This window comes from Ylistrum balloti, unplaced genomic scaffold (genome assembly GCF_031769215.1).
Source record: "Ylistrum balloti isolate Yb309-2 unplaced genomic scaffold, AGI_CSIRO_Ybal_v1 Utg370570, whole genome shotgun sequence".
Classification (NCBI taxonomy): domain Eukaryota; kingdom Metazoa; phylum Mollusca; class Bivalvia; order Pectinida; family Pectinidae; genus Ylistrum; species Ylistrum balloti.
The window spans coordinates 152840-164892 of NW_026782357.1; the positions used below are offsets into that span (position 1 = coordinate 152840).

Below are 12053 nucleotides of genomic sequence, written 5' to 3' on the forward strand. Positions count from 1 at the left end.
CCTGTATGGTAGTAGAGTACTTTATGTCCTTAATCAAGAAATGTTCTTAGGATTTACAATTAAAATTTGCTTATGGTAATTTTTTGTGTAGGAGCTTATAGGAGGTGAATGCAACTGACTCTGTTCAGTGATAACTGATTATCTCTTGCACTAAAATTATTGCACGTTCCTATTTTTCATTCATCAATACAATCTAGGTGTGGTCTAGATACATTATTGTACATGTTTACCATCAGTACTGGTTGTGGGTGTTCCTGTATTACCAGTTATTGTTCATGTTTACCATCAGTACTGGTTGTGGTATCCCCTGTATTACCAGTTATTGTACATGTTTACCATCAGTACTGGTTGTGGTATCCCCTGTATTACCAGTTATTGTACATGTTTACCATCAGTACTGGTTGTGGGTGTTCCTGTATTACCAGTTATTGTACATGTTTACCATCAGTACTGGTTGTGGGTGTTCCTGTATTACCAGTTATTGTACATGTTTACCATCAGTACTGGTTGTGGTATCCCCTGTATTACCAGTTATTGTACATGTTTACCATCAGTACTGGTTGAGGGTGTTCCTGTATTACCAGTTATTGTACATGTTTACCATCAGTACTGGTTGTGGGTGTTCTTGTATTACCAGTTATTGTACATGTTTACCATCAGTACTGGTTGTGGGTGTTCCTGTATTACCAGTTATTGTACATGTTTACCATCAGTACTGGTTGTGGTATCCCCTCTATTACCAGTTATTGTACATGTTTACCATCAGTACTGGTTGTGGTATCCCCTCTATTACCAGTTATTGTACATGTTTACCATCAGTACTGGTTGTGGGTGTTCCTGTATTACCAGTTATTGTACATGTTTACCATCAGTACTGGTTGTGGGTGTTCCTGTATTACCAGTTATTGTACATGTTTACCATCAGTACTGGTTGTGGGTGTTCCTGTATTACCAGTTATTGTACATGTTTACCATCAGTACTGGTTGTGGTATCCCCTGTATTACCAGTTATTGTACATGTTTACCATCAGTACTGGTTGTGGGTGTTCCTGTATTACCAGTTATTGTACATGTTTACCATCAGTACTGGTTGTGGGTGTTCTTGTATTACCAGTTATTGTACATGTTTACCATCAGTACTGGTTGTGGGTGTTCCTGTATTACCAGTTATTGTACATGTTTACCATCAGTACTGGTTGTGGGTGTTCCTGTATTACCAGTTATTGTACATGTTTACCATCAGTACTGAATGTGGCTGTTAATGTATTACCAGTTATTGTACATGTTTACCACTGGTTGTGGGTGTTCCTGAGTTTCAAGTGATAAAACATTTACACCAGTAAGGTACAGAGTAATTGATTTGTACATCTTTTAATCTATAAAAATTTGACAGGCTTATTTGCATACCTGTCAAGATAGCAATATGCTGTGGAAAACTAATTAAGGTGTCCTATATACTTTTATTATATCTTGGTTGAGTCATTTGAATCTTCTGAATTTCAATAGTTGATTTGTAGTGCATGACCTGGAAATGTTGTGTCCCAGGACAACACTGTTGGACACTTAAATTTCCCATTAGACCTACAGTGTTTCCCCTGGGAAGTATCAGACTTTTTAATTACACAGTACTGAACATTTATTAAGCTAATAGTACAGTCAGTGAAACTGCCGTCTGCTGATTTTTAGACATCAGTGGATTCTTAAAGTTACAATACTGCCTGACGACAGGCACCAGCCGAATTTGAGTGAAAACTGGTGGTTACCATGCCAGCAGGCGGCATTTTGTGATATGTGGCCGTACTATTACAAGCTACTTTACTCTCAAATATGATATGAGAATATCTAGTGTGATGTATATTGTTTTAACTATAATCACCTATTTCAAGTAACAATTTAAAGTTAGTTTTGTTACAATCTACTGGTCCTATTATTTCTATTTTTAAGAGCAAATCATTGAGAGCAATCACTTGTCCTAACCCATACCTACAGAAAACCTTTTCTATTGAAATTCAGCAGAAAGAGTCATAAATCTGTACGTATTATGAGGGAAAAAAACTCCCTGAAGAAGTATCCCTACCCAATTTTTTTTATAATAAGTGCTAGGATATGGACAAAACAAACTGATTTGAGAAAACAAAGGACAGTAACTCTACATATCAGAAGGGGAAAAGGTAATAAACGTTCTGCCATCCAAGACCATTTTCTTATGAGATTGTCCTAAGGGCGGTGACATAATAAACACCTTTTGGTAAGTCTCTCTGATTAAAAATTTTTGCAAAAATTTTAAAAATGAAAAAAAAAAAAAAAAGAATCACTACCGCTTGCCTTGGTCTTATTTATCGGTCATCTCCGTCTTTGAAGCTTTGAATTATCTGAGAATGGTTGATAAAAAATAAAATTTGAAGAATAACATTTTTCGCATTGACAAAAATTATTCAGTTACACTGATCAAACAAACAAAAGCATGCTTTTTCTACACAGATCTCCTTACCTTCCACATCATGGCCGGTGATTTTTCGAGCTTCTGCCTGAATTCGACTCTGCAGAGTGGCAGCAGTGGCTTTTATAGCCTGAATTCTGTCAGCACGAGACCGTGGCAGTTCTGTAGCACCTTCAGACGACGCTGCATTGTAGCCTCCATTCGCTGATGGCACAGATCCCCCCAACCCCGAGTTCGATGAGAGTTGCTCCCCTTTGTTATGGAGAGCTTGAGAGAATTTACTCATTACTCCCTCAACATTAAAAGTAAATCCACCAACATTTCGAATATTGTTTTCACCATCAACTGAAAAATTATTTGGCACCAATTCACTGTCCTTGTCCTTAATTTTCCCTGCAAATTTCACTTTCGTCTTCTCAGCTTCCACTCTGAAAGACAAAAAACAACATAATTTCTGTACTACTGGGTAAGTATGTCTTATTTCAAAACAAGATGTGTTCTTTTTCTGATTCATACAAGCATTAATTAAAGTTCCTGTTTTGAGAAATATTTGAACAAATTTCTGATAGAAAACTGATGTGACCCTGGTTTTCTGTTAATACACACTGGATTAGGTGTATAAACCCAGATCTGAGGACATGTCCTTGTAATCAGATATAGGATATTTACAATAATCCCTGGATCAGGTCCAAATCACACAGTGAACACGTTTATATGTGTCGTCACTCACATGAAACACTTTAAGATCATCAATTTCTTATCCTATTTGAAAATCCAAGCACATGCAAATTCTTGGTAATTTTTTATTGGTAAAAAACAAGTATTAAAACTACATCTTCTGTACAAAGTAGGGCTTGCTCTGCTGTATTTTAGGACATGATAAATGGGTGACCACAACATCTGGACTACATACCTTGGAGTGGCAGTTTCTGTGGTTTCTTCTTCCTCCATTGAATCCCCTGTTATTGTTGAGCTATCATCACTCATCTCCTCATCTGTGTGACGAACTCCTCGATTCTCTTTCTCCGATTCACTGCTCACCTGATCACAACAAGCAATGGACTTTACTAAATACAGTCAAACTGATATACAAAGATCCCTTTCTGGGACTTTACTAAATACAGTCAAAGTTACATACATAGATCACTTTCTGGGACTTTACTAAATATAGTCAAAGTTACATACAAAGATCACTTTCTGGGACTTTACTAAATACAGTCAAAGTTACATACAAAGATCACTTTCTGGGACTTTACTAAATACAGTCAAAGTTATATACAAAGATCACTTTCTGGGACTTTACTAAATACAGTCAAAGTTATATACAAAGATCACTTTCTGGGACTTTACTAAATACAGTCAAAGTTACATACAAAGATCACTTTCTGGGACTTTACTAAATACAGTCAAAGTTACATACAAAGATCAGACTTTACTAAATACAGTCAAAGTTATATACAAAGATCACTTTCTGGGACTTTACTAAATACAGTCAAAGTTATATACAAAGATCACTTTCTGGGACTTTACTAAATACAGTCAAAGTTACATACAAAGATCACTTTCTGGGACTTTACTAAATACAGTCAAAGTTACATACAAAGATCACTTTCTGGGACTTTGCTAAATACAGTCAAAGTTATATACAAAGATCACTTTCTGGGACTTTACTAAATACAGTCAAAGTTACATACAAAGATCCCTTTCTGGGACTTTACTAAATACAGTCAAAGTTACATACAAAGATCACTTTCTGGGACTTTACTAAATACAGTCAAAGTTACATACAAAGATCACTTTCTGGGACTTTACTAAATACAGTCAAAGTTATATACAAAGATCACTTTCTGGGACTTTACTAAATACAGTCAAAGTTACATACAAAGATCCCTTTCTGGGACTTTACTAAATACAGTCAAAGTTACATACAAAGATCACTTTCTGGGACTTTGCTAAATACAGTCAAAGTTATATACAAAGATCACAGAGACTTTGATAAATACAAACTTCTGTACTTAGGTATCTTTCTGAGACTAAATGTAGTCAAACTTCTGCACTAAAATATCTCTCTGGGACTTTACAAAATACAGTAAAATTTCTACACTAAGATATCTTTCTAGAACTTTACTAAATACAGACAAACTTCTATACTAAAATATCTTTCTAGAACTTTACTAAATACAGACAAACTTCTATACTAAAATATCTTTCTGGGACTTAACTAAATACAATCATACTTCTGTACAATAATCACTTTACTGGAATTTCACTAAATACAGTCAGACTTCTACAAAAAAAATCACCTGGGAATTTACTTATCACGGTCATAATTCTACACAATGATTAATCTTCAATTTTTTAAGTTCAATCTTTAATAACGATTATGTGAATAGAGAAACAAAATAGGTTATCATTATCATAACAAGATTGAAATTTAGATACATTAAGTGTGAAATACTCTACTTAAAATGACTAAACAAAACTTTATTCCTTTTATAGACATACCATCATTCTCTGTCTGTTTTCGTGGAAAGGATGGTGTCGCGGTAGATCAGCCAAACTAGCTGGGTGAATAAAGGTTTCATCTCCTCTGTGACGACTCTGTCTCCCGTCACGATGTTCCGTTCCATCCTTGACCTTTTTGCTGTGTGAAGCTGAGGTTACAGCTGACTGCTTCTGTTTGTTGTACAATTCCTCTAGCTGTTTGCGTTTCACTTTGTCTGCTTCCTTCTGTTTTTGTTCATCTTCTCGTTGCTGTCGTAACCTTGCACGTTTCTGCTGCTGTATGTAACGCCTCACTTCCTTGGCATCATAATGGCGATGCTTAGCTATTGGCTGCTGTTTCTCCGACTCTGTAACAATACCGACCATTTTTAAGGAGACAGCAGACATCAATATTATGGCATTTTCTACATCTATTTTTTCTGATTTTTCTGAAACATCTATCAGTCTAATTGATCCTACCTACAATGTGTTCCTCCACCTGGTGCTTTTACTATATTCTTTCTACTGTGATTCCGTAAGCTACTTATTAACTTGTTCTAACAAACTTAAAGAAAGCGAAATCTAATCTTAGCAGTAATTGTTTTACCTGAACTAGAGCACAGTGAGATCACTGATGATGTAACATTATCCATGTAGATTTAGTAAGTGTCTGGTAGTGGATTATGGGTAATTAAATCAGACAGATGGAGGTAAAATATCAATTGACACAGAAGTACCTGTGTAATAGTATCTTGTCTTCTAACGCAGGTAAAACTGACTTAAACAGTCATCAGACAACATAAACATATAAGTATGACTTGAGATATATGACTAACACAATGTGACTATCTTGATTTTGGATGTGACTGTTGGCATTTGTTCAAATTCAGTGACTACTATCTGTTATCACTGAACAATACACTGCCCACACCTTGATTATTCTGACAATTGTTCCTCAAAAGTAATCAGAATTTTGTCAACAAAACAAAACTTGGCAGCAAGGAAATCCTAAAAAATAAGTTAACACATACAACAAGTTCCTGTGTATACTTCGGGGTACTATACCATTATTTCAATAACAGAACAAATGAAGGGGTGCGGAAAAATAATTCTTATCACAAGTACAGCCGTGAATATTATCATACATCCATCTGAGCTGTGACTCGTGGACATCACTGGTCATACGAGTGCAACACGCTTATCCTCTACTTCAAACCATCACACACGGCCATGTCACCCAATCATCACCTCTGTTGTTCCAATGTAGACATTGACTAAACATAAACCATGATTCTTTATGATTTTTTCATAATGGTAAAATTCGTCTGTGAGAGGAATTGATATTTACCTATGATTACTTTGAGAGCCCTGAGTGTGCCACTGAACGCTATAAACTGATCTGATGTCTGCCCTGGACCAGTGGATCACTCAATCTCCGGCATTGGATACAGCATTATTAACTTAAATATCTTTCCCACAAATATATGATTACATGTTGTATAGTGTAAGATACTGGGATGTAGACACAAAGACTGTTAGAGATAGAGGCTCTCTACCAGCTGATTGTAGTAAGACTATATGTGTATAATCTATAACTTGTTCTAAATTGGTAAATGAGAATTTGACCTGCTGGACAAATATAATCTGAAAAGTGTCGGTTCACAATTATTGACAGCACTAACGACAACTGGTGTTGAAATGTGCCTGAAGAAGAAATTATTTGGCTGAGGGTCCAATAACCTGGATGAAGAGAATCGATCTTTGTTTAACACTAAGACTATGCTGATGCAGTCAGAATCCAGTTGCGTTTCATGCCGAGTCTGACAATTAGAAGAGAATTATTGCTTTTTCATACTAAGGGTCCAGGAATAAGACACGATTCTATATTGCTTTATGGCAATGATAAATGGATGGAAAAGAAGATGATAAATTTCTCTCATATTTTTATTTCTACTTTTGTTCATACAACAATGAATGGAATCACAATTCCATCATAATACTGAAAATACTTAAAGGCCAAACATGTTGATAATATATACCTCTGTATCTTCAGATCTGAGAAATATTTCATCACAAGACAAAAAAATCAAACACTTTGATAGAAGCTAACTATTAACAGCCAAATTGGAAATTTTAAATACAATTTTCCATCCAATCAGTGAAATTTGAGCAAACAGTGAAATACATGGAAACAATTTAAAGTTTTAAATCAAGGGGTTACTACTGGCATTGGTATAAAATACTGAATCCACAACAACATTACAATTTTAGAGCAGATCATAAAGGATTTATTTATTTACTGCAATAATCTGTGTAAAGCTGATGTTTGTCTTGAAAAATTACAGGTCCAAAGTGGGGAGAGTGCACATCACATAGCTGTAGGATCCCAAACACATCATATACCTGTAGGATCCCAAACCCTCTTCCCATTTTTTTTTGTTTTTTTTTTTGTGTAAAGATAGAAAATGTTCTGTGAAGTGGCCATAATGGATTGTCAGGAGATTCAACAATTTATTTATAAGCAACAATTATAACAGAAGTTGTTATTGTAAATGTAAATGCAAACTATCCTAACTGACATCATCTAAAATCAGGACGAAGTGTTAGAACACTACCGATCTGTAAAGACAGTGGCCTATGTGGAGAACTGAAAAAATATGACAGTTTAATTTCATTCTCCTCCATGTTGGATATTGTAACGAAGAAGCCATGGACGCAGGCTTGCTTGCATATTGGCAGAGTTTAGCAATGACATAGCTTATTCTGTCTCATTGGTGTTTATGAAGCATATCTTTGAGTCTTCCAATAACTTACCTACTTGTCATGATGAATAATGATAGCATTGATTATCTTATCAAGATGTGTTATGTAACACGGTTACTTTTGCCAATCTATACATGTCATCATCCTGTGCTCCCAATACTGATTGCTATCAATACTGAGTTGGGGCCTTGGATTGTGATAGCTGGCACATGTGCAATAGATGTTTGTGTTTATATGTCTCTGAAAAAAGTCACGAAACTATTCCAAGATCAATTCTTTCTTGCAATAGAAACAACTACAAACAACAAAATGATGTTGCTCCTCTGCTCTCCAGTGTGATACACAATTCACACCTGTACTTCTGTCTGATGACATATCACGATTACCTGTGCTATTTGTGTAAAACAGATACATATGTGCCAAGCTGTTGATCTTAATGTATTAATGCATAGTATATAAGTTTAGATGCCTCTAATTTTATTATCTTAAGATATAGTTTGAAGATGCTGCCCTCAAGTGTGTTACACAATGTATATGAATCTGCCAGCAATCAGGGAAAATTTGAATCCCCATTACTCATTTTTACAAATATCAACATTAAAACATGACAATTTTTAAGTCTTTACGACTCTAACTGTCGCTGATTGTCACTGGGTCTCATTGTTTTGATAGACTATTAAGAAAAGATGTCAGTAATCCCATAATCCTCTGTGTTCCGCCATATTGTCCTGTTTTAGAGACTTAACTGCAAACCAGAAGAATGCTAGTTTGTGATTGACCCAAACTCAGTCTGAAAAGTGCCAGTATAACACCTAACCTGTCACTTATTGGTGCCAGTATAACACCTCACCTGTCACTTATTGGTGCCAGTATAACACCTAACCTGTCACTTATTGGTGCCAGTATAACACCTAACCTGTCACTTATTGGTGCCAGTATAACACCTAACCTGTCATTTTTTGGTGCCAGTATAACACCTAACCTGTCACTTATTGGTGCCAGTATAACACCTAACCTGTCACTTTTTGGTGCCAGTATAACACCTAACCTGTCACTTATTGGTGCCAGTATAACACCTAACCTGTCACTTATTGGTGCCAGTATAACACCTAACCTGTCACTTATTGGTGCCAGTATAACACCTAACCTGTCACTTATTGGTGCCAGTATAACACCTAACCTGTCATTTTTTGGTGCCAGTATAACACCTAACCTGTCACTTATTGGTGCCAGTATAACACCTAACCTGTCACTTTTTGGTGCCAGTATAACACCTAACCTGTCACTTATTGGTGCCAGTATAACACCTAACCTGTCACTTATTGGTGCCAGTATAACACCTAACCTGTCACTTTTTGGTGCCAGTATAACACCTAACCTGTCACTTTTTGGTGCCAGTATAACACCTAACCTGTCACTTATTGGTGCCAGTATAACACCTAACCTGTCACTTATTGGTGCCAGTATAACACCTAACCTGTCACTTATTGGTGCCAGTATAACACCTAACCTGTCACTTATTGGTGCCAGTATAACACCTAACCTGTCACTTATTGGTGCCAGTATAACACCTCACCTGTCACTTATTGGTGCCAGTATAACACCTAACCTGTCACTTATTGGTGCCAGTATAACACCTAACCTGTCACTTATTGGTGCCAGTATAACACCTAACCTGTCACTTTTTGGTGCCAGTATAACACCTAACCTGTCACTTATTGGTGCCAGTATAACACCTAACCTGTCACTTTTTGGTGCCAGTATAACACCTCACCTGTCACTTATTGGTGCCAGTATAACACCTAACCTGTCACTTATTGGTGCCAGTATAACACCTCACCTGTCACTTATTGGTGCCAGTATAACACCTAACCTGTCACTTTTTGGTGCCAGTATAACACCTAACCTGTCACTTATTGGTGCCAGTATAACACCTAACCTGTCACTTTTTGGTGCCAGTATAACACCTCACCTGTCACTTATTGGTGCCAGTATAACACCTCACCTGTCACTTATTGGTGCCAGTATAACACCTTACCTGTCACTTTTTGGTAAGTTTTAATTGTAATTCTTGCTTGTCTCATTGCCACTCTATGCATCCACAACATTGTTTTGAAAGCATTATTCATAGCACATGACTGACAAAGACAGATCATGGGTAACTTGATGGAAAATTTGAACCAATAACAATAACAAAGTCAGTATAGGTAGTTATACATCTACGTCCAGGGACTGTAACGATAGACTGAAATCCAAACTTTGTTACGTTCCGCCTAAAAACTAACCATTGCTGAGCCTTTCTTTATATATAAAGTATTAAGTTCTTTAGGTAGTGTATTTAGAATAATGCAACCATAGAAACGAGTTGAACAAAGTCCAATTTTGCAATCTGCAGTAAATAGATTATTCAGGGTAATATTAGTATAACTAAGTTTTATTACCATATTTGACTCTGTAATATCAAGGTAAGGTACATTAATGTCAACCTGTCACATGGCATGCAGAATAATATGACAAATGATAAATTGTTAAGCAGAAATTTCCAATATGTATCATTCAGGCTGATTTAATGGTTGGTTCTGAATTAATTAGTACCACAGGTGAAAACAAACGCATTTCAATAAATTTTTCCTATTTTGACACAAGCATGTCCTGATAAATGTGAACATACATTGGTTGATTCTAAATCCAATCTGCTGGGCAAACACTATGATTCTGATATCAACTAATCACATTCGACCACAGTTCTATCAGCACTATGACAATCTGACATCTACCAACCATCCCAACATAACCCTGTCTGTCAGCACAGTGACATACTGTTATCTACTAACCATCCCCACACAACCCTGACTGTCAGCACAGTGACAATCTGTCATCTACAAACCATCCCAACACTACCCTGACTGTCAGCACAGTGACAATCTGTCATCTACCAACCATCCCCACACAACCCTGACTGTCAGCACAGTGACAATCTGTCATCTACAAACCATCCCAACACTACCCTGACTGTCAGCACTCTGTCATCTACCAACCATCCCCACACAACCCTGACTGTCAGCACTCTGTCATCTACCAACCATCCCCACACAACCCTGACTGTCAGCACTGTGACAATATGCCTGTAATGCACAGTATCTAGGTTTATTGGAGGAAGCAAATTTGGATGACATTGTTATTTTTTCCCCTGCTGGACAAAACCTGTGATATGTTAGCAGTCAGATGAACACTATCCCGCTGGGGCTCATCATTCTGCAATTAACTTACTGACTAGCTGTCAACCATGTCCTTGAAGCACCAAACTTCTGAATTATTGAAATGTCAATTATTTTCTTTATCGAAATGTAGGGATCATATTGCAGAGAAGTTTAAATAGGTAAAAAACTACATGTAATTAACCTACCAGTTGATTTAGGGGCCTTTCTTTTTGTTGCTGACTTGCGAGGTCGATGTTTTCCACCGTCACCTTGCTTCCCCTTACCATCATCTTCATCTGAACCTGTAGTAGTAGATCAGAGAGAAAGAATATCAGGGACAGCATTTAGCAGGAACATGTTCTTAAAACCAATGATAAATAGACTGTGTAAAATTAAAACCAATGATAAATAGACAGTGTAAATTTAAAAAACAATGATAAATAGACAGTGTAAATTTAAAAACCAATGATAAATAGACAGTGTAAAATTAAAACCAATGATAAATAGACAGTGTAAAATTAAAAACCAATGATAAATAGACAGTGTAAATTTAAAAACCAATGATAAATAGACAGTGTAAAATTAAAAACCAATGATAAATAGACAGTGTAAATTTAAAAACCAATGATAAATAGACAGTGTAAATTTAAAAACCAATGATAAATAGACAGTGTAAAATTAAAAACCAATGATAAATAGACAGTGTAAATTTAAAAACCAATGATAAATAGACTGTGTAAATTTAAAAACCAATGATAAATAGACAGTGTAAATTTAAAAACCAATGATAAATAGACAATGCAAAATTAAAAAACAATGATAAATAGACAGTGTAAAATTAAAAACCAATGATAAATAGACAGTGTAAAATTAAAACCAATGATAAATAGACAGTGTAAAATTAAAAACCAATGATAAATAGACTGTGTAAATTTAAAAACCAATGATAAATAGACAGTGTAAAATTAAAACCAATGATAAATAGACTGTGTAAATTTAAAAACCAATGATAAATAGACAGTGTAAAATTAAAACTAATGATAAATAGACAGTGTAAAATTAAAAACCAATGATAAATAGACAGTGTAAAATTAAAACCAATGATAAATAGACAGTGTAAAATTAAAACCAATGATAAATAGACAGTGTAAAATTAAAACCAATGA

The 12053-nt window shown here is 35.6% G+C and overlaps 1 protein-coding gene across 1 annotated transcript in view; it reads right to left on the minus strand.

Moving 5' to 3' along the window:
* LOC132556457 (centrosome-associated protein 350-like) overlaps positions 1 to 12053 on the minus strand; it is a 65807-nt gene that overhangs the window by 27305 nt on the left and 26449 nt on the right. Inside the window, exons 7-10 of the mRNA XM_060220869.1 lie at positions 11094 to 11189; positions 4946 to 5292; positions 3354 to 3481; positions 2492 to 2868 (exon numbers count right to left, since the gene is read on the minus strand). Of these exons, the coding sequence (XP_060076852.1) occupies positions 2492 to 2868; positions 3354 to 3481; positions 4946 to 5292; positions 11094 to 11189 (948 nt within the window). The remainder of the gene's footprint in view (positions 1 to 2491; positions 2869 to 3353; positions 3482 to 4945; positions 5293 to 11093; positions 11190 to 12053) is intronic.